This window comes from Hirundo rustica, unplaced genomic scaffold, assembly GCF_015227805.2.
Source record: "Hirundo rustica isolate bHirRus1 unplaced genomic scaffold, bHirRus1.pri.v3 scaffold_191_arrow_ctg1, whole genome shotgun sequence".
NCBI classification, from domain to species: domain Eukaryota; kingdom Metazoa; phylum Chordata; class Aves; order Passeriformes; family Hirundinidae; genus Hirundo; species Hirundo rustica.
This window is the reverse complement of record NW_026690261.1, coordinates 38517-59170: the sequence shown is the minus strand read 5'-3', so window position 1 is coordinate 59170 and position 20654 is coordinate 38517. Positions and strand designations below refer to the sequence as shown.

The 20654-nt window shown below is 71.8% G+C and overlaps 6 protein-coding genes across 6 annotated transcripts; 3 read left to right on the top strand and 3 right to left on the bottom strand.

The window, feature by feature from the left end:
• Positions 1 to 3834: 3834 nt before the first annotated feature.
• Positions 3835 to 10618, bottom strand: POP7 (POP7 homolog, ribonuclease P/MRP subunit). Its single transcript, XM_058424346.1, has 3 exons — positions 10462 to 10618; positions 9523 to 9669; positions 3835 to 4736 (listed from the first exon to the last, which is right to left on the bottom strand). Exons 1-3 carry the CDS (start codon positions 10616 to 10618, stop codon positions 4264 to 4266), a joined length of 777 nt encoding a protein of 258 aa, XP_058280329.1. The 3' UTR covers positions 3835 to 4263.
• ACTL6B (actin like 6B) lies at positions 5410 to 9528 on the top strand. Its single transcript, XM_040053799.1, has 14 exons — positions 5410 to 5491; positions 6025 to 6101; positions 6205 to 6370; positions 6801 to 6901; positions 6986 to 7083; positions 7230 to 7324; positions 7550 to 7656; positions 7913 to 8002; positions 8088 to 8149; positions 8228 to 8342; positions 8581 to 8661; positions 8741 to 8836; positions 9203 to 9289; positions 9380 to 9528. The coding sequence occupies exons 1-14, from the start codon at positions 5467 to 5469 to the stop codon at positions 9458 to 9460; spliced, it is 1281 nt and encodes a 426-aa protein (XP_039909733.1). The 5' UTR covers positions 5410 to 5466; the 3' UTR covers positions 9461 to 9528.
• On the top strand, positions 10617 to 13634 carry MEPCE (methylphosphate capping enzyme). Its single transcript, XM_058424345.1, has 5 exons — positions 10617 to 10643; positions 10699 to 11733; positions 12331 to 12549; positions 12985 to 13111; positions 13367 to 13634. The coding sequence occupies exons 1-5, from the start codon at positions 10617 to 10619 to the stop codon at positions 13417 to 13419; spliced, it is 1461 nt and encodes a 486-aa protein (XP_058280328.1). The 3' UTR covers positions 13420 to 13634.
• A 139-nt stretch (positions 13635 to 13773) lies between these two features.
• On the bottom strand, positions 13774 to 14819 carry LOC120747751 (basic proline-rich protein). Its single transcript, XM_058424344.1, has 4 exons — positions 14779 to 14819; positions 14231 to 14637; positions 14031 to 14143; positions 13774 to 13938 (listed from the first exon to the last, which is right to left on the bottom strand). Exons 1-4 carry the CDS (start codon positions 14817 to 14819, stop codon positions 13774 to 13776), a joined length of 726 nt encoding a protein of 241 aa, XP_058280327.1.
• A 171-nt stretch (positions 14820 to 14990) lies between these two features.
• Positions 14991 to 17135, bottom strand: LOC120747750 (TSC22 domain family protein 4-like). The gene is made up of 5 exons (XM_040053788.1): positions 17128 to 17135; positions 15998 to 16589; positions 15826 to 15920; positions 15563 to 15611; positions 14991 to 15347 (listed from the first exon to the last, which is right to left on the bottom strand). Exons 1-5 carry the CDS (start codon positions 17133 to 17135, stop codon positions 15153 to 15155), a joined length of 939 nt encoding a protein of 312 aa, XP_039909722.1. The 3' UTR covers positions 14991 to 15152.
• Positions 17136 to 17527: 392 nt separating this feature from the next.
• LOC120747749 (neuronal tyrosine-phosphorylated phosphoinositide-3-kinase adapter 1) lies at positions 17528 to 20392 on the top strand. The gene is given in 6 exon segments (XM_040053787.1): positions 17528 to 17634; positions 18148 to 18383; positions 18611 to 19447; positions 19542 to 19688; positions 20008 to 20222; positions 20225 to 20392. Coding segments are annotated over 6 exon segments (1668 nt in total). The 5' UTR covers positions 17528 to 17569.
• Positions 20393 to 20654: the final 262 nt, after the last annotated feature.

Below are 20654 nucleotides of genomic sequence, written 5' to 3'. Positions count from 1 at the left end.
TGTCCCAGATCCCCTCAAATCGCTCTGAATCTCCCCAATACCTTTCAAAGCCCCCCCCCAATCCCTGCAAATCCACTCCAAACCCTCCAAGATTCCCCCCCAAAGAAACACTCAAAACCTCCCAAAATCCCCGCCGAATCCCCTCAAGACCCCCCAAAATCCCTAGCAATCCCCTCCAACCCCCCCCAAATGCCCGCGGTCCCCCCGTACCGGCGCGGGCAGCCCCCGCAGCAGCCGCGCCAGGCTCCGCGCGGCGCCGTAGGCTCGGTCCAGGCTGGGGCGCAGCCGGGGCTCCCGCAGCAGCTCCCGCGCCCGCAGCAGCGCGGCCGCCAGGGCCGCCTGTCCCCCGGCCACCTCCCGCGCGCGGGACCCCGCCTGGGGACACGGCGCGGGGGTCACCGGGGTCACCGGGGTCACGGGGGACAGACCCCCCACCCCCGGGGTCACCCCGACATCGCCGCCCCTGCCCGCCCGCTTCATGCCGGGTTTTCCACTCAATTTTTCCCGATTTCCCCCCCTCCCTTTGTGCCCCGTTTCTCCCGGTTTCTCCCGGTTTCTGCCCAGTTTGTCCCATTTCTCCCGGTTCCTCCCCGTCTCTCTCCTCGTTTTTCCTGTTTGTCCCCATTTCTCCCTGGTTTTCCCTCCTTCTCCCTGTGGCCTCATTTCTCCCCCGCTTCCCCCAATTTCTCCCAATTTCCTCCAATTCCTCCCACATATTTCCCCCCACTTTGCCCAATTTTTCCTTTTATTCTTAATTTCTCCCCAGTTCACCTCTTTTTATCCTGAGTGTTCCCCATTTCCCAACATTTCTCCCCTATTCTTCCCAATTTAACCCAACTCTTATCCATTCCCCCCACATTTTTCCCCATTTCCCTGGGTTTTCCCCATTTTCCCCCATTTCCTGTGATTCCTCCCCATTTTTCCCTATTCCCCGGGAATTTCCCCCATTCCCACTCACATCCAGGCTCCTCCAGAGGTTGAAGTTGACGCCGGGGTCGGGGACAGCCAGGGGCTCGGGGAGGTCACAGTGGGGGCCACACCCGGCCTGGGGGGCGGGGGGGGGGACACAGTGACACCCCCGCTGCCACCCCCGGGGGTCTCCGAGACCTCCCCGACCCCCCCACAGCAGCCCCAACTCCTCCAGGGGGGTCCCCGTGTCCCCACCCGTGTCCCCAACCCCAGTAAGTTGTCCAACATCCCCGGGGTGTCCCCCCCGCGCTGTCCCCGTGTCCCCCCCGCGCTGTCCCCGTGTCCCCCCCGTGTCCCCTCACCGCCCCCCGCTCGGCGTCGCGGGTCTCCAGGATGAAGCGTTCGATCACTCGGGGGTCGCACAGTGAGGGGGGGCCCTCGGGGGGGGGCTGGGGGCGCCCCGGGACCCCCAACAACAGCAGCAGCAGCGCACACAGCCCTGGGGGGGCACGGGGGGGGGGGGGGGAGAGCCCGGCGGGGGCGCCGGGACAGCGGAGACCCCCCCCAACACCCGGCGGGGATGGGGGGCTCGGCTGCTGGGGAAGACCCCCGGGATACCTGAGTGCCCCCCCTCACCTGGGCACCCCCGAGAACGTCCCTGGATGTCGGGGGCGCCCCTGGGGCCCCCCCAGACACCGCGGCCATTCGGGACACCTGGGACCCCCGCCCACGTGGCGTCCCCAGGACCCCCCTCCCACACGCACACCTGTGTCCCACCTGAGCGTGCCGGACACGCGCGGGGACCCCCGGACACCCCCGAGTCACCCGCCCAGGCGGGTCCCCCCCCACAGCCGAGACCCCCCAACCCGCGGCCGCCCGCGCCCCCCCCACGGCCGCGCGCGCAGGTGATCCCCCCTCCCCCGCACACCTGGGCGCCTCCCGCACACCTGGGTCGCTCCCACCGCCCTCCCCGGGATGTCCGAGCCCCCTCCCCGAGCCCGTGCGGCCCCCCCGGGCCGCCCCCCCGCTCACCCGCCGCCCCCATCGCCGGCTGCTCATGGCACGGGGGTCCCTGGCGGCCCCGGGGCTGCGGCCGTCCCCGTCCCGCGTCCCCCGGCCCCGGCCCCGGTTAATGTTTGATCCGAGGGGCCGCGGGGCCGGAAGGGCCCTTGGGGGGGGGGGGTTTCCATCCGCTCCCCCCTCGCCCCCCCCCAGACCGTCGAGGAAAAGGCCGCGCCGGCCGCCGCACGTCGGCCCCTGGCCACGGGCCACCCCCGGCCCCGGCCACGGCGCCGGCCAGGCGGGGGGGACACGGGGGGGACGCGGCGGGGACACCGGCAGCGGGTGGGCAGCGGGGGGACACCGCGAGTGACAGGGAGGTGTGGGGACAGGGGAGACGGGGGGGACACCGGGGGGACACGGCGGGGCACACGGAGGAGGAAGGACAGGGGGTGACACGGGGACAGGGAGCCGGGCACGGAGGTGTGGGGACAGGGGACGGGAGGGACACGGATACGGGGGGGACACACGGACAGGGAGCTGGACAGACACATGGGGGATCGGGGAAGAGGGGGGAGGGACAGGAGACATGGGGACAGGGATGGGGACATGGGACACCAGGACAGGGGGGACAGGAGACATGGGGACAGGGACATGGGACACCAGGACGGGGGGGGGACAGGAGACATGGGGACAGGGATGGGGACATGGAACACCAGGACGGGGAGGACACGGGGACAAGGACTGGGGACAGGGCTGGAAAAGGGGACACCAGGATGGGGGGGACACGGGAACAGTGTCCCGGGCACGGAGCTGCGGGATGGGGACAGCGGCGGGGACGCGGGGATGGCAGAGTGGGCGTGCCGGTGGTACCGGGACGCGGGGACGGGGCCGGGGACAGACGCGCGGGGACACCCCCGCGGGGCCGTGGGACCGCGGCGACACGCGCGCGGGGACACACGCGCGGTGACAAGGGGCCGCGCCAGGCCGGGGGATCCCGGGATCCCGCGGAAGCGGCCGAACAATGGGGCAGCGTCACTGTCGCCGTCACCGTCCCCGTCGCCAGCGCCACCGCGGCCCCGGGGGCGGCTCCGGGGACCCCCGCGGCGGGGAGGGGACACGGGGGAGGGGGGACCCGCCGAGGGGAGGGGACACGGGGGACGCGGGCGGCGGCACGGGGAGCCGTGGAGGGGGGGTACGCGGAACGGGATGGAGGCGGCACGGGGGACCCGCGAGGGGAGCCGGGGGACGCAGGTGACGCGGGAGGTGACACGGGGGACCCGCGAGGTGACGCGGGCCCCCTGCCAGGCCGTACGTGCGGCTCCGCACAGCCCGGCCGCGGGTCCGGCGCCAGCGGGGCCAAAGGGCACCCGGGGGCGGGGGGACGGCGGCGGCGGCGGCACGGACACCGCCGGGTCCCCCCCGTGTCACCCGGGAGTCCGCCCGGCAGGGACTCCCCCGCACGGCCGGGACTCCCCGCCAGCGGGGCTGCGCGCACGGGGGTCCCGCGGGTCACACGGAGTCCCCTGGGGTCACCTGCCACCCCCCGGGGGGTGGTCGGTGCCTTTTGTCACCCGGGTGTCCCTTTGTCACACGGGTGTCTCTTTGCCACATGAGTGTTCCTTTGGCACCAGCGTCCCTTTGTCACACGGGTGTCTCTTTGCCACATGAGTGTCCCTTTGGCACCAGGGTCCCGCTCACTTTCCCACGCTCCCCCACTCCTCTGGACGTTTATTGTCCCCAGTGTCACCCAGGTCCCCACTTTTCCCCCCCGTGTCCCCCCCCGTTGTCACTCAGACCCTCTCCCTGCGCCCCCCCACTGTCTCCTGGGGGTTTCCTGCCCCAAATGTCACCGATGACGCAGAGGAAGCCCCAGCCCCACCCCTGCAGTCCCCCCCAATCCCCACGAAGCCCCCGAGGCGTCGCTGCTGCCGCCACCGTCTTTATTTGGGTGTCACGTCCCCGCGGCTGCGGGGGTGGCTCAGGGTGACATCGGGGGGATCGCGGCAGCCTCGAGATGCTGGTGGCACCGTCCGTGTCCTCAGGCCATCACAGCATCCCCGCGGCCTCTCGGTGCCATCTCGGTGTCCCCAAGACCTCCCGTGATGTCCCCGCAGCCGTGACACACCTGGGGACTCACCGCGGAGGGTCCCCACAAAAGTGACAGAGGCCAGGACACCGGGGGAGCCCCCCAGGACCACGGGGTGACACCGGGGGATGCCCCAGAACAGCGGGGGAGCCCCCCCAGGACCCCAGGGTCACCCCAGGACAGAGGGGTCGCCCCCCTTTACACCGGGGGAGCCCCTGAGGACAGCGGGGTGAAACCGAGGAGCCCCCCGGGCCCCGGGGTGCCCCTCAGGCGCAGGGCGCCTCCCGGCAGAGGCGGATGTGGATGGCCGAGTTGTGCCGGGGGGCTTCCCCGTCGTCGCCGTCGCTGTCCCCGTCGCCGTGGCGGTCCCGGTGGCGGTTGCCGCGGGCGCGGGGGGCGCGCAGGGGCACGGAGGAGGTGCTGGCGTGCAGCCGCAGCGCGCCGCCCGCCCCCGCCTGCAGCTGCAGCGCCAGGTTGATGGTGCGGGGCACGGCCAGGCCCAGCCCGTGCAGCCGCAGCTCCCCGGGGCCGCCCCCGGGACCCCCGCCCGGCGCCAGGAGCCGCTGGCAACGCCGCAGCTGCGCCCGGAAATCCGAGCGTGACGTCACGAACACGTCATTGCTGCCCGCCGCCGCGGGGGGAGGGCCCGGGGGGGGCCCCCGGTGGCGGCGGCGGGGGGGGCGGCCCGGGGAGCGCCCCCGGGGACGGGGACGGTGCTGCGGGGCGGCCCGAGGACATTCTGCGGGAGGAAACGGGGAGGGGGCGTCAGGGGCGGACCCGGAGCCCCCCCGGGACCCCCCCCCACCCCGAAACTGCCCCCAACCTGAACGGGACACCCCCGGACCCCCCTGGGACCCCCGGGAGCCCCTCGGGACCTCCCGAGCGCCCCCTGACCTCCGATCCCCCCTCGAAGACCACCGGGACGCGCCCCCACCCCGTCCGCACCTCGCGCGTCCCGCGCCGCCGCCGCTTCCGCTGCGAGGCCACGCCCCCGAAGCCACGCCCCCACAGGGCACACGCCCACCCAAGCACCGCCCACACCGGCGCGCGCCCGGGCGCGTTTTTGGGGGGTTTTCGGGTTTTTTTCACGGCGCACAGGGAGGGGCGCGCGCCGCCCCCCGCGCCCGCCATTTTGCGGCTTTTATCCAACAAACCCGGTAAATTCACACTCCCCCCCCCCACCCCGCGGCGGGGACGGGGGATCGGAGTAAGCGCCTGGGAGGGGCTTAGGGAAACCACGCCCCCTTTCTCACGGACCGCTCCCCTCACCCCGCGGCGCCACGCCCGCAAAGGGGAGGAGCCGCTCCCGGCGGGACACGCCCCCTCCCGTTAACAAAGGGCCGCGGCCCCTTTAAGCGCCGCCATCTCCGCCGCAGCCAATGGGCGCGCGCGCCGCACGGCGGGCGCTGATTGGGCGCGGGCGAGACCCCGCCCCCCCGGCCGGCGCTGTCCCGGTGCTGAAGGCGGCCATGAGCGGCGGCGTCTACGGCGGCGGTGCGGGGGCGGGGCCTCGGGGGGCGGGGCCTTCGCGGGGGCGGGGCTAGAACGAGAGGGGCGGGGCCAAGGCGGGGGGGGGCAAAGGGGGGGGATGAGGGGGTCCCCGGGGGGGGGGGTCCCGGTGTCACCGCCCCTCTCCCCGGGGCAGGATGGGCATCCCGGGGGTTCCGTGTGAGCCGGGGGGACGGGGACTGGGGGGGGGTCTCATTGTCCTGGGGGATCTCGGTGTCACCGTGTACTGTCCCGGTGTCCCTGTCCGTGTGCCACTGTGTCCTGTCCTGCTGTCCCTGTCCCTGTCCTGGTGGCACCGCATCACTATCTCTGTCCCAATGTCACCGTGTCCTGTCCCAATGCCACCATGCCCTGTCCCTGTCCCAGTGTCACCATGCCCTGTCCCCATGTCCTGTCCCAGTGTCCCTGTTCCTGTCCTGGTGTCCCCATGTCCTGTCCCAGTGTCACCGTGCCGTGTCCCAGTGTCCCTGTCACTGTTGTCCCTGTCCCGGTGTCACCGTGCCCCGTCCCCTCCCCAGACGAGGTCGGCGCTCTGGTGTTCGACATCGGCTCCTTCTCGGTTCGGGCCGGTTATGCGGGCGAGGATTGTCCCAAGGTTGGTGTCACCGCGTCCCCTCCGTGTCCCCCCCACCCCGGACGGGTCCCCGGTGTCCCCAGGGCCAGGCCGGGCGCGGGGTGCCAACGGCGCTGTCCCCAAGGCGGATTTCCCCACCACGGTGGGGCTGCTGTCCCCGGACGAGGTGTCCCTGGAGCTGGACGGTGACAAGGACAAGAAGGGTGGCAAGGTTTACTACATCGACACCAACGCCCTGCACGTGGCCCGCGAGGGCGTCGAGGTCCTGTCACCGCTCAAGAACGGCATGAGTGAGCGGGGGACACCGGGGGGGACATGGGGACACGGGGGGACGGCGGGGACACGGGGGGACACTGGGGGACATGGGGACAGTGGAGACACAGGGGGAGAGAGGGGGGACAGCAGGGACACACACAGGGGGACAGAGGGGGGACATGGGGGGACACGGGGACAGCAGACACACGAGAGACAAGGGCACACAGGGGGACAGTGGGACACTGGGACATGGGGGGACAAGCAAGGCCGGGTGACACGGGGGACATGGGGAAGAGCAGGGCCAGAGGGGACTGTGGGGGACATGAGGACAGAGCAGGGACAGTAGGGACAGCACAGGGACATTTGGGGACAAGGGGCACGCACGGGGACACGGCTGGAACAGCAGCAGGGCCAAGGGCCATGGGGGTGCCGCCGTGTCCCCAGCGCCGCTGTCCCCTGCCCCAGTCGAGGACTGGGAGTGCTTCCAGGCCATCCTGGACCACACCTACGGCAAGCACGTCAAGTCGGAGCCGGGGCTGCACCCCGTGCTCATGTCCGAGGCGCCGGTAGGTGCCACCCCCGGGGCGGGGCGGTGTCCCCTGGCTGTCCCCGGGGTGTCCCCGATGTCCCCAACGCCCCCTGTGCCGCAGTGGAACACCAGGGCCAAGCGGGAGAAGCTGACGGAGCTGATGTTCGAGCACTACAACATCCCGGCCTTCTTCCTCTGCAAGACGGCCGTGCTCACCGCGTATCCCCGGTGTCACCTGGGTGTCACCTCGGTGTCACCTCAGGGTGTGACCCCGCCCCCTCCCCGCGGGGCCGCCGCGTGTGTCCGGGGGTTTGGGGGTGGTCAGCGCGTGTCCCCTCCCCGTTGTGGCCCCTTGACCCGCGCAGCTTCGCCAACGGCCGCAGCACGGGGCTGGTGCTGGACTCGGGGGCCACCCACACCACGGCCATCCCCGTGCACGACGGGTACATCCTGCAGCAAGGTGAGCACACACCTGGGACAGGTGAGAATGTACCTGGGACAGGGGAGGGACACACCTGGGACAGGTGAGAATACACCTGGGACAGGGGAGGGACACCTGGGACACACCTGGGACACACGAGGACCTCCCTGGAACAAGCGGAGTGGCCGCACCCCTCAGCCAGGTGGGCGCACACCAGTCCCAGGTGAGAGGTGGGCGGAGCCTGATGCCAGCCCCACCCTGCAGGTATTGTGAAGTCGCCGCTGGCCGGGGATTTCATCTCCATGCAGTGCCGGGAGCTCTTCCAGGAGCTCAACATCGACATCGTGCCCCCCTACATGATTGCTGCCAAGGTGGGCGTGGCCGGAGCTCAGCCAATCAGAGGGGACAACAACAGGGTGGGGCAATGGCCCCACCCCCTTTGTGACCACACCCCTACTGGGCACACCTCTCATTTGGCCCCACCCCTAGACTCCACCTCCCACCCCAGCCAAGGGGAGGTTCCACCTTTCCATTTAACCATGCCCCTTTTGCATCATTAATTCCCAAGTCCCACCCCTGTGGGGGCTGGCCACGCCCCCACACCCCCCAGGACCCCCCCTTTCACAGGAGCCAGTGCGGGAAGGGGCCCCCCCGAGCTGGAAGAAGAAGGAGAAGCTGCCCCAGGTGTCCAAGTCCTGGCACAACTTCACCTGCAATGTGAGCAGGGGGGATTTGGGGGGGGTCCCTGAGGGGGGGGGAATCAGGGTCCCGACCCCCTTTTTTTGGGGTCCTGTCCCCCCAGGAGGTGATCCAGGACTTCCAGGCCTCAGTGCTGCAGGTCTCGGACTCCCCCTATGACGAGCAGTGAGTGCTGGGATCCTGGGGTGGTTTGGGGGGAGGTTGGGGTGGGGAGAGCCCCAAAATCCCCTGTTTTTCCCCCAGGGTGGCGGCGCAGATGCCAACGGTTCACTACGAGATGCCCAATGGGTACAACACCGACTACGGGGCCGAGCGGCTCCGCATCCCCGAGGGGCTCTTCGACCCCTCCAACGTCAAGGTTTGGCGGTCCTGGGGGGCTTCCTGAGTGGGATCCGGAGTTTTGGGGTCCCAGGGGGTTTAGGGGACCCCCATCCCCCGGGTTCTGCCTTCCTGAGAGCTCTTTGACTCTTCCACTGTCAAGGTTTAAGGGTCCCCCATCGGGGTTTTGGGGATCCCAGGGGGTTTGGGGGTTCCCAGGGAGGTCCTGAGGGGGGGTCCCGGGGCTTGTGGGACCCCCTGACCCCTCCTTTCCGCAGGGCCTCTCGGGGAACACCATGCTGGGCGTGGGACACGTGGTGACCACCAGCATTGGGATGTGTGACATCGACATCCGGCCGGTGGGTCCAGGGATGTGGGGGCCTGGAGGGTCCAGGGAGCAGCAGGGACACCCCAAATCCCTCCCCGTGTCCCCCCCAGGGCCTGTACGGCAGTGTCATCGTCACCGGGGGGAACACGCTGCTGCAGGGCTTCACCGACCGCCTGAACCGGGAGCTGGCACAGAAAACCCCCCCGGTGAGGGACCCCCGAGTTTGGGATGGGGGGGTGGCGAGTGGCTGCAGGAGACGCCAAATATTCCCCCCAAGGGACCCCGACAATTTGAGAAAGGGGAGCTGGATGCAAACCCCAAAATCCCCCAGGGAGGGACCCGCTGAATTTGGGCTGGGTGAGCTGGGGGGACTCTAAACCCCTCTGAGGGGCATTTGGGGCTGGGGGGCGCCCGAACGGGGCCTCTGGGTTTCTCCCAGTTATCACCAGTCCCTCCCAGTCGCCTGCAGCGGCTTCCCAGTCACCCCACAATGCCAGCCAGTGGCTCACAGCTGCCACCAGTGGTTCACAGCTGTCCCCACAGTGATTCCCAGTGCTTCCCCCCTCTCCCAGAGCATGAGGCTGAAGCTCATCGCCAGCAACAGCACCATGGAGCGGCGCTTCAGCCCCTGGATCGGGGGCTCCATCCTGGCCTCGCTCGTGAGTCCAGGGGTCCATGGAGGGCCGGGGGGATCCCCCCGCCTGGACTCCCCCGAAAAAGACCCTCAAACTGCCCCGAATTTCCCACAGGGCACCTTCCAGCAGATGTGGATCTCCAAGCAGGAGTACGAGGAGGGCGGGAAGCAGTGCGTGGAGCGCAAGTGTCCCTGAGGGGGCTTGGAGCCCGTGAGGGGAAACTTGGGGAAAAATACATTAAAACACGCGAAACACACCTGAAACCGGCTCTGCGGCTCCTGTGGGGCTGGTGGCGGTTAACGGGAGCTGTGTACGTGTGGGGCTGCGGGGTTTTTTCACCGATTCCGGCAGAATTCGCCTCAGAACGGAGCCCGCGCTTCCCGCGCGACCGGTCACGTGACGGGCTGAGGGGGTGGGGGGGGCGAAGAGCCGCGCGCGGCGCGCGGGGGGGCACGTGCCGGGACGGGGAACGGCGCAGGACCGAGATCACGTGACAGCCAGGGGCGGGAAAGACGGGCGGGCGCGAGAGGCGCGCGGAGCCCGACGCGAGACAGCGCGCGGCTCTCGCGAGAGGAGACAGCGCCGCCCTGCGGCCGCAGCGGGGAGCTGCGCGCCGCTCTCGCGAGAGCCGCGCGAGCGCGCCTTGCGATCCGTTACCGGGCGGGTTGGGAGGGGGAGGGAAGGAGAACCGGTTCAGTGACGTCACAAGCGGAACGGTAACGTGAGTACGCGGCCGAGGGACGGCGGAGACACCGGCGCTGGAACGGGAAGGGGCGTGCGGGGAGGAGGCGCTCGCACTGCGCGCGCGCAGCCCCCACACGGACTCCAACTACCGGCAGCCTCCGCGCTCGCGACGAGGCCCCCGCGCGTGGCGACCTCACCCCGCCCGCTCCGCCTTTCCGCCGCCCGCCCTGCTCCTCCCGGCACCTCGCCCGTGCCCCGAACCTTCTGCACGATCCCCTCCGCTCCCGCCCGCCCCGCCCCGCCCGCCGTTCTCCCCCGCTCTCCGCACAGGCGCTCGCCGCGGCCACCCGAGCCCTTCAGGCCCCCCCTCTCTCTCTCTCCCCCTCTCTCTCCATCCCCGCGCGCCGCCTCCCGTTATTGGCCGCCGTGCGCCCCGCGGCCGCTTCCATTGGCGGCGCCCCGTCTCCCCGCCCCGTTTCGCGGGCGTGCCCGCGTTCGGCCCCGCCTCTCGCCTATATAAACCCCGCCGGGCCGGCGCGGCGCTGCCATCGCGGGCGGGAGGCGGCGGGCGCGGACGGGCCGCGCGCGCGGCTCCCCCCGCTCCCCCCTCCGCCGGCGCATGCGCGGGGGCGGCGCGGCGCAGCGCGCAGGCGCGGGCCGGGCCGCCATGGCGGCGGCGCCCGAGGCCTTCCTGGTGCCGCCGCCGCCGCCGCCTCCTCCCGCCGCCGCCGCCGCCCCGCCGGGCCCCCCCCGAGCCCCCGCGGCCCCGCAATGGCCTCCGCGCCGCGGGCGGCGGCGGCGGGAAGCGGCGCAGCAGCTGCGGGGCGAAGCAGCCGGCGTGGAAGCGGCGGCGCCGCGCGGCCTCGGAGTGCGGCCCGGTGCTGCCGTCCGAGTTCCTGCTCGGCGGGAACATCTTCGACCCGCTCAACCTCAACAGCCTCCTGGACGAGGAGGTGAGCCGCGCGCTGAACGCGCGCACCCCGCAGTCCTCGCCGCTCCCGCAGCGCGGCCGCGACCCCGTGGAGATCCTGGTGCCGCGGGACATCACGGACCCGCTGAGCCTGAACGCGCCCGGCGAGGCGCTGCGCCTGGCCTCCCCGGCCAAGAGCGCCCGCCGCCGCCACCGGCACCGCGGCCAGCAGCGCGGCGGCGCCTCCGCCAACGCCGGGTCCGGCCAGGAGCCCGCCCGGCCCGCCGAACCCTCCGCCGCTTCCACCGCCCCGCCGTGCCCCGCCGCCCTGCCCGCCCCCGGCCGCCACCGCAAGCGCCGACGGACTTGCAGCAAATCCGAGGGGCCTCGCCCGCCGCCCCCCGCCGCTGCCGCCGCCGCCGGCGAGAAGCCGAAGCCCCCCGGGAAGGCGGCGCAGCGGCCGCGGCACCAGGTGCGCAAGTTCCAGTACGGGAATTACTGCAAATACTACGGGTACCGCAACCCGGACGTGGAGGACGCGCGGCTGCGGGTGCTGCGGCCCGAGTGGTTCGCGGGCAAGGAGGTGCTGGACGTGGGGTGCAACGTGGGGCACCTCACGCTGAGCATCGCCAAGCGCTGGGCGCCCGCCAAGGTGGTGGGGCTGGACATTGACGGGCGGCTGATCCGCTCGGCGCGGCAGAACATCCGCCACTACCTGTCCGAGGGGCTGGGGGCGGACGGCGACGCCGCGGGGCGGGCCAGGAAAGGCTTCCCCGCCGCGCTCCTGGCCAGCCGGGGCCCCATCGCCGCCCCGCAGCTGCCGCCCGACGGGCCCGGTGCCGCCGATTTCCCGCACAACGTCGTGTTCGTCACGGTGAGCTCCGGGGGGAGGGCTGCGGAGGGTTTTAGGGGGTCTAGAAGGGGCTGGAGCAGAGTTTTGGGGAGGACTGGGTGCGTCTGAGGGGGTGACAGGTGCGTGGGGTGGGTTTTGGAAGGTCTGGAAGGGTCTTGATGCATCTGAAGGGGGCACCAGGAGCTTGGACTGGTTGCAGGACCCCCCCTTTCCATCCTTGGGTCCGTGTGGGGCAGCTCTGGGTCTGGGGCTCCCAAAACCCTCGAGTGGGGCTCAGAATCCCCCCAAAAAACCCCTCAGTGGGCCTCAGAGCCCCCCAAGAAACCTTTCAATGGGGTTCAGAACGCCCCAAAAAAACCCTTCAGTGGTGTTCAGTGCGTGCCCTCCATGCCCTCAGACGGCCCCAAACCCCCCTCTGTGGGGCTCAGGCTGTGCCCCTGACCCCTAAATTCCTCTTGGGGGGGTCTCGCCACTCCCTAACTCTCTTCAAAACCCTTCACTGGGGCTCAGGCTTGCCCCCAGCACCAGAGCCCCCTCAAAACTCCCTCAGTGGGGCTCAGGCTGTGCCCCCAGCCCCCCAACCCCCCCCCGTGCCCCCTGACCGAGCCCCCCCGGCAGGGGAACTACGTCCCGGAGCGGGAGGAGGCGGTGGGAGCACAGCGCCCCGAGTTCGACGTGGTGCTGCTGCTGTCCCTCACCAAGTGGGTGCAGCTCAACTGGGGCGACGAGGGGCTCAAGCGCCTCTTCCGGAGGGCGTTCCGGCACCTGCGGCCCGGCGGGATCCTGCTGCTGGAGCCGCAGCCCTGGGAGTCCTACCGCAAGCGCAAGGGGCTCACGGTGAGGCTGGGGGGGCTCACACAGGGGCTGGGGGGGCTCACACAGGGGCTGGGGTGCTCACACAGGGGTTTCGGGGGGCTCCTGTTCCTGGAACCCCAGGGCTGGAGTTGTACTGCAAGTGAGGGGGGAGCAGGATGAGGCTTGGGGGGGTCACACAGGGTTATAAAGGGGTCTGTGGGGGTCCCAGAGGGGTCCCAGGGGTCACAGAGGGGTCCCAGGCAGTTTTTGGGGGGTCAGAGAGGAGCCTGGAGGGTCACGGGGGGATGGTGAGAGGGTTGGGGGGTTTTTGGGGGGCTCTCGGTTGGGTTTGGCAGGTCAGTGGTGTTTGAGGGGGTTTTGGGGTGTTGTGGGTGGGGCTGAGCGAGGTTCAAGGTGGTCTTTTGGGGGTCTCTGGGGGGGGGTTTGTTGTTCCCGGGGCTGATCCCACTTCCGCAGGAGACGACGTACCGGAACTACCAGCGGATCCGGCTGCGGCCGGAGCAGTTCCCGGCGTACCTGACCTCCCCCGAGGTGGGGTTCGAGCGCTGCGAGCTCCTGGGGACCCCCCAGCACAGCTCCAAAGGTGGGGGGCCACGGCTGGGGGAACCCCAAATCCTTGGGGGGGTTTTAGGTGTCGGAGAATCGGGGGGGGATTGATAGCCAAGTTGGTTCTGGTGGGGGGGGACACCCTAAATTGGGGGTTTGGGGTCACCCAGAGATTTGGAGGGGTGGGGAGAGGGGAAATCACCTCAAACCCAGGGGGAGTTTGGGGCTGGGGGGTGGTTGGGGTGTAAATTTGGGGTCCCCCCCTCACCTGATGCCTCTTTTCTCCCCACAGGCTTCCAGCGGCCGATTTATCTCTTCCACAAGGGACGAGGTGACGCCCCCTGAGCCCCCCGGAGCCCCCCGGTCTGGGGGGGACCCTGATGTTTCCGGGGTGGGGAGGGGGGGGTCACTCCCTGCCCCACCAGATGCCAAACGGGGGGAGGGGGCTCTGTTTGCCCCACCTCCCCCCAATTTTTGGGGTGTTCCCTCCCCCCCCCGGGCGTTTGCCGTGGTTTGCTCTGTGCGAGGGGGGGCCCCAGAATAAAGGAGGTGTTTGGTCAGGGTGGTCGCTTTTTTGGGGAGGGGGCGTGGAAGGTTTTAAAGTCGTGGGACCAGGGGGGTCACACACCCCATGAAAAATCACAGTTGTTTTATTTTTTGGGAGAAAAAAAAAAAGGAATTTGTGGGGGGTGTTTGCCCTCAGCACCCCCCCCACTGCTGCAGCTTCTGGTACATGGCGAAGGCGGCTCCGGAGGGGCGCGGGAGGGCCCGGGGGGGCTCGGGGGGGCTGGGGGGGGGCAGCCAGGGCCACCCCATCCCCCTGCCCGCCCCGGCTGCCAGCACCCCCAGCTGCGGCCCGGGCACCTGGGGGGGCGGCACAACAGGGTCGGGGTCCCGTCAGCACCGGGCGGGGGGGGGACGGACGGCACGGGGCGGGATTGGGGGTCGGGTCTCACCTGCGGGGGGGGCGCGGGGGGAGCCTGGGCCCCCCTGCGCGGCCCCGGCGGGGGCGGCACGGCCAGGCTGACGAGGCCCCGGAAGAGGCGCCGCGCTTGCGGCACGTTCATGGCTACAAAGGAGCGATTTCGGTCAAAACGGGCAAAAAAAAGGGGCGGTGGGGGGGGGAAAGGACGAGCCGTCCCCTCCCCAAACTGACCGGCGGCTGCAGCCCCGCCCAGAGCGCTGCGGGCGGCGAAGGAGCTGCCCAGGAGCGCGGCCGCCGCTCGGGGGGCGTCGAACGGCTCGGGGGGGGATCCCCCGGGACCCCCCCGGCTGCTGTGCAGGGTGGGGGTCGCCAGTGGGGATAGGCCCGGGGCGGGGACCCCCCCATCTTCATCCTCCTCCTCCTCCTCCTCATCCCGGAGCGCGGGGCTGGGCGCGAATCGCACCTGCGGGGGCAGAGCGGGGGTCACGGAGCCCCCCGGGCCCGGTTTGGGGGGGATCTCGCCGCCCCCGCGGCCGTTTCCCGCCGCGCTTTGGGGCTTCCCGGCCCCTCCCAGGCCCCTCCCGCCTGTCCCGTTCCGCTCTCCCGGTGTTCCGGGGCTGTCCCGGTTCCCCTCACACCTGCCGGTGTCCGCCCCCGCGCCCCCCCCGCCTCAGGATCCCCCCCGTTTGCGGCGGCGGCGGCGGGATCGCGCGCGGCCTCATGGCGGCGGCAGCCACGCCCCTTCCCGCCGGTAGCCGCACCCCTGACGGTGACCTCACAAAGATGGCGGCGCTGTGGCCTGTCGTTGACCCCCCAACATGGCGGCCCCGGTGGTCTCGCCCTTCCCAACATGGCGGCCGTGCTCTCCCTGCCGTGGCCGCGTCCCTGAGTTCACGGGTTCGAGCCCCGCATCGGCCGGAGCCGTCCCCACCTTTTATCAACCCCCAAATCGCTCGAGTTCTTCCCCAAAATGAACACGGCTCCTCCCCCGTGCTGTAAAAACGGCGGGTTTATTAAAAAAGGCCCCAAGTTGCGCAGGAAGGGCATGAGAGCTCAGTGGCACTCCTTGCCTTCCTCCCAGTAAAGCAGCAGCGGTGCAGCGAGCGCAGAGCCCCTGCCCGGCCCCTGAGAACCTCCCGAGATCCACCCGAGCTCAGGGCGGCGCGGGGGGTGGTGCGGGGGGCTGCGGGGGTGCCAGGCGGGCGAGCTGCTGCGGCGTGGCCAGGGCCCGGAGCAGGCGGTTCTCCCTCTCCAGCGCCGCTCGCCGCTCGCTCAGCTCCCGGATCTGCTCCCGCAGAGCCTCCACCTCCTCCCGCACCGCCAGCAGCAGGTGCGACTTCACCAGGTCCTGCGGGGAGAGGTGTGAGGGACCCCCAGGGTCCCCCCGTCCAGGACCCCACAGCCCTGTAACCCCTAGTTGTGACCTCGCGCCTCCCTTCCAGGACACAGCGCTCCCACAGCCGGGTCCTACAGCCGCCATCGGGACACAGAGCCCCCCATCCCCCTTTTTGGACCGACAGCCCCCCTGGGTCCCCCCTGCCGTTAAGCCCTCCGGAGTCTCACCATGGCCCTCTCAATCTTGTTGTCGATGGCGGTGACGCCGCTCCCAGCGCTGGGACGGAGGGGGACAAGGACGGTGTCAGATGGGCAGACGGACAGATGGATGGACGGACACCACCCCTGCCCCACCCTGGACACCTTGGGTGCGTGGGGGAGGGGCAGAGCTTCCTTCCCCCTTTTTGGGCAGGGGGAGGGGAACCCGTGCCCCTCCCTCGCACCTGCCCAGCCCCTCCCAGGAAGTGCCCGGACCCGAAGTCTTGCCTTACCCCTCGTCTTCGCTCTCCTCGCCAGCCAATCCCAGGCGTGCGCTGAGCTCGGCCCCGCCCCCAGGGCGAGGCGAGGGGGGTTTGGGGGGCAGCGCCTGGAAACAAAGCGCGGCGGGGGTCGGGGGTGGGTGTGGCCCTCTCGGCCCCACCCCAGGAGGCCCCGCCCCCTCACCTGCTGCACGAGCTGCGCGAAGGCCCCGAGGGACCGCGGCTGGTGGGGGGCGGGGACGGCCCGGGGGGCGTCCAGCGACACCGGGACCCTCCCCCCGCCGCCGCAGCCTCCCCGCGGTGACGCGTCCCGCTCGTAGAAATCGCGGCAGAGCCACCGGCCCCGCCGCAGCACCTCCCCCGGCGACAGCAAGCGAACGAGGCGGAACCGGGACCCGCTGGGGCTGCCAGAGGAGGAAGATGAAGAACCGGTCGCGGCGCCGGAGGCATCGCCGGGCGCGGTCCCGCTGCCGCCGCGGACGCTGGTGATGGCGAAGCCGCTTTTCTTGCGGCTCATGGGGGCGGCGGCGGCGGGAGGAGGAGGAACATGGCGGGGCCGGGCCGGAGCCGTCACCGGCAGCGGCGGCGGCAGGACCCGGAAGCGGGAACCGGAAGTGATGTTGCCCTTTAAGGCGTTCCCGGGCCGCGCGCGGCCGCGCCCCGCCCCGCTCCGCCCTCGCGGGGAGCCGCGCCCCTCGGCCACGTGACTGCCCGGCACTCCGTAGGTCCTCCGCGCCGCCAGGGGGCGCCGGCGCAGCCGCGGCGCGTCCCGGACGCTGCGTCAGCGCCAATGGAGCGGCGCGAGCGGGAGGCGGGAGCGGCCGGTGAGGGAGGAGGGGAGGGATGGGGGTGGGCCCGGTGCCCCTCCCGCGGCCGGTGACCACCCGCTGCCCCTCCCCCGCAGGCCGCTAGACCCCCCCGCCATGGGCCAACGCCCCCCGTGAGCCCCCGGCCCGGGCCCGGCCGTGCTGGCGGCGGTGGGGGGGGGGGGTGCGGCGCAGGATTCCCCCCCCCCCCCCAAACCCTGGGACCCCCGAGAGAGCGACAGGTAACGACGTGAGGGGCGGGCGGAGGCCGAGAGCCCCGGCGGGGAACACGGCGGCTCGGTGTCCGGGTGGGGTGGGGGCACCCCGCATCCCGAGGGGCTGGGGGGTGACGGGGGCACCCCATGATTGAGGATGATCTGAGCGCTCGGGTGGGGAGCGGCAGGCTGGGGGGAGGCCGGAGGGGCCGGGCGGGTTTGGGGGATCCCCAGGATCGGTGCGAGCGAAGTGAGCCGGGTGTCCACAGGCGTTCGGGTGGGTCTGGGGGCACCCCGGCATCGCCGCGGAGGGTTCCGGGTGGGGCTGGGGAACCCGGCGGGTCGGGGGCCATGGGCACCCCAGGATTCCTTAGGGGAGGGGAGGTAGGGCAGAGGGACCCCGCCGCCGGGTGGGGAGGGGGCTCCCGGGGTGACTGAGGCGTCTGGGGGGGGGTTCGGGGAGGGCGGACATCGGGACCCAGGCGGGGGATTGGCCTTTGGGGGCGGCGGAAGGCAGCGCATGTGGGGCTCCGGGAGGGGCGGGGGGGGGGTCTCGGGACACGGGCTCCGGGTGGGTCTCGGGAGCAGATTTCGGGGGGCGGGGGGGTCGGCGGTCCGGGGGGGCGGGGTCTGACGGCCCCGCCCCCAGGCATGAGCGCCCCCCCGCGGTCGGAGCTGGCCGCCGCCGCCGCCGCCCTGCTGCGCCTGGGCGAGGAGCGCCCCCCGGCGGCCGCCATGAACCTGCTGCAGCGCAAGGGCCGCCCCGAGTGGCGCCCCCGCGAGGAGGAGCCGCGCAAGGGGTGAGGGAGCACCGGGGGGCCGCACCCCGGGGAGGGGCACAGGGACCACCCCGGGACCACCGGGGAGGGGCACAGAAACCACCCAGGACTAGCCTGGTGGGAAGCCAGTACCCCCGAGACCACCCTGAGGGGACACTGGGAACCCCAGGACCACCCTGGACAACCCTCAGGGGACACTGGGATCCCTCAGGACCACGCTGGGAGGTCACCGAGCCCTCGAAATATCGCTGGCAGCACCCAAAGATCCCCGACTGACTCTGGGGGAACCTGGGACCCCTGCCCCTTCCCAGAACCTTTGTGCAGAGAGCCCCAGTGCCCCCCTGCACTCCTGGAATTGACTCCAAGACCCACGGTCCACCTTCTGCTTCCCCAAAGATGGTGACCCCAGTTCTTCCCTGTACTCCAGGGCCCCTGCGCCACAGCAGCGAACTCCCAGAGAATCTCTGAGGGGGTCAGGGCATCCCCAAAAATTTTGGGGTCGCCCTGATGCCCTGTGTCCTCTCCTCTCCCCAGGGTCCCCAAGGCACGGGAAGGGGGGTCCCTCCGGCGCCCGCTGCGTGTGGGGTTCCTGACCCTGCCGGCGCCACAGGAACGTGGTCCCCGGCCCTGTGCCCCCGGCATGGCCCCCCGCTCCCTGTCCTGCCACGCCGTGGGGCTCCCTGACTCAGGGGTGCCACTGCGCCCCCCCGGACCCCGCACTGGACCCCCGGAGGGCCGGGGTCTCGAGGCACCGCCCGCCAAGAGAGGCGGTGAGTGGAAGCATCGGGCTTTGGAGGGTGCTTGGTGGGGCTGGGGGCGTCATGGAGGAGCTGTGGCCAAGCGGAGGGCTCAGGGCAGTTGGAGTGTCAGGGAGGGGACAGGGAGCTTGGCGGAGCAGGACGGGGTCCTGGGGATGTTCAGGTGGCAGGGAGGGGGCACGGGGAATTCGAGGGGGCTCAGAGGGCGTACGGCCCCCTGACACCCCTCCCTTCCCCAGGCACACCCCGGGGGGGCTGCGTGCGGCAGACGCCCCCCCTGAAGCCCTCGCGCAGCCCCCAGACCCGGCTGTCGGCCGGAGCCCCCCCGCCCGCCCTGGCGGAGCAGGGGGAGGCAGAGGAGCCCGTGTACATCGAGATGGTGGGGGACGCCCGGGGCATCCCGGGGGGGGATCCCCGGCGGGGCGGGCCGGGGGGAGCGCCCCCCCCGCCTGCCGAGGAGCCCGAGGCCATTTACGAGGAGATGAGCTGCCCCCTGCCCGCGGGGGAGGGGCCGGGACACGCCCCTTTCCCGGGACACACCCCCTACTACGGACACGCCCCACACACCGCCCACGCCCCTTTCGGTGGCCCCGCGCTGCACTCTGGTCACGCCCCCTACACCGGTCACGCCCCGTTCTCTGGCCACGCCCCTCACGTCGGCCGCGCCCCCTTCATCGGCCACGCCCCGTTCTCCGGCCCCGCCCCCATACCGCCGCCCTTCCCCAACCTGCTGCCGCCCCGCCCACCCCCGCTGGCCCCGCCCCCCGAGGGCGCCTCGCGGCTGCCCCTTCCCTCGCGCCGCGAGGGGCCGCCCCCCGCCCGCGCGCGGAGCCACTCCACGCCCCTCCCCCCACACCACGCCCCGGGTGGGGCCGCGCGCGACCGCGGGGGGACGGCGCTCGGACCGCTGCCCCTCCCACCCTCCGCCGAAGCTCCGCCCCCCGGGAAGCGCCCGCCCGCCTACGAGAGCCTGCGTGGGGGCGTGGCGCCGGGAGGTCTCGCCCACGCCCGCGAGGAGGACCCGCCCCTTCGCCGGGGGGGTGGAGCCTCCGCCCGCCGCGGAAAGGAGCCCGAGAGTGAGTGACGGGTGGGGCGGGGCTTATGGTGGGGCCACACCCTGTGGGTGGGGACTGACATACACACACACACCCCCCCCCCCTCTTTTCGCAGAGGCGCCGGAGCCCCCCCGGGAGGAGCGGGGGGGGCCGGGGGCTGTTCCCCCTCCCTCGGGGATCCCCGTCCGGGCCGAGGGTCCCCGGGGGCGGCCGGGACCCCCCCTGCCCTGCCAGACCTTCCCCGCCTGCGGGAGACCCTCGGGTACGTGCGGGGGCATGGGGCGGGCGCAGGGCAATGGTTGGGGACACTGGGGGGACAGGAGGGTACACAGGGGTACCGGGGGTGGGGCTGATGCAGAGCCGCACGGGGGACAGCCCTGGGGGGAGCAGGGACATTGCTGGGGGCTGACAGATGTCGGGTGGGCACAGAGGTGGGGACAAGCTGAGTGCCTTCTGTCCTGGCTGGCGGTGACACCGGGGGTGGCAGGGAGGTGACACTGCGGGGTGACACCGGGGGTGGCAGGGAGGCGACACCGAGGGGTGACACCGCGTCCCCCTGACGCTTTCCTCCCCGCTTACAGAGCTCCCCGGGGGTCCCCGCCTGGGCCGCTCCGCCTCCACCTCGGGGGTGCGCCAGGCCGGGGCCCCCCCGTTTCCCCGCGGCCCCCCCTCATCGCGGCCCCTCTCCGGAGGGGTCCCCGGGGGGGGCTTCCCCGCCGCCCCCCGGCCGCGGGACGGACAGCTGCAGGAGGTGATCGACCGAAAACGCTGCGTCTGCACCGAGATCAAGGCGCGGGGGGGGCGGGGGGGGGGGGGCTGTGCAAGCAGGACAGCCTGCCCCCCCTGCCCGCCCCCCCCACCTGGAAAGGGGGGGCCGCTCCCGAGGGCCGCCCCCCGCCCCCGCCGCCCCCCGGCACCCCCCCGGCCCGCCGGCCCCACGCCGTGCTCTGGGACACTGCGATCTGACCCCCCCGGGGTGCCTGGAGCACCCCAAATCCTGCCCCTATAACTTTGGGGGGGGGTCCCCAATATCATGGGGGGGTCCCCAATATCATGGGGGGGCTCCTGAGGATAAAGGTGGGGGGGGAGCTCCTAAAGTGGGGAGGGGGGGGCGACACGGCTGGGCCGGGTTGGGGAGAAATGGGGGTGGGTATTTATGGTATGTCGAGCCCCCTGGTAAATAACGGGGGGACACGCTCCTAACACAAAGTGGGGGGGATGGAGACCA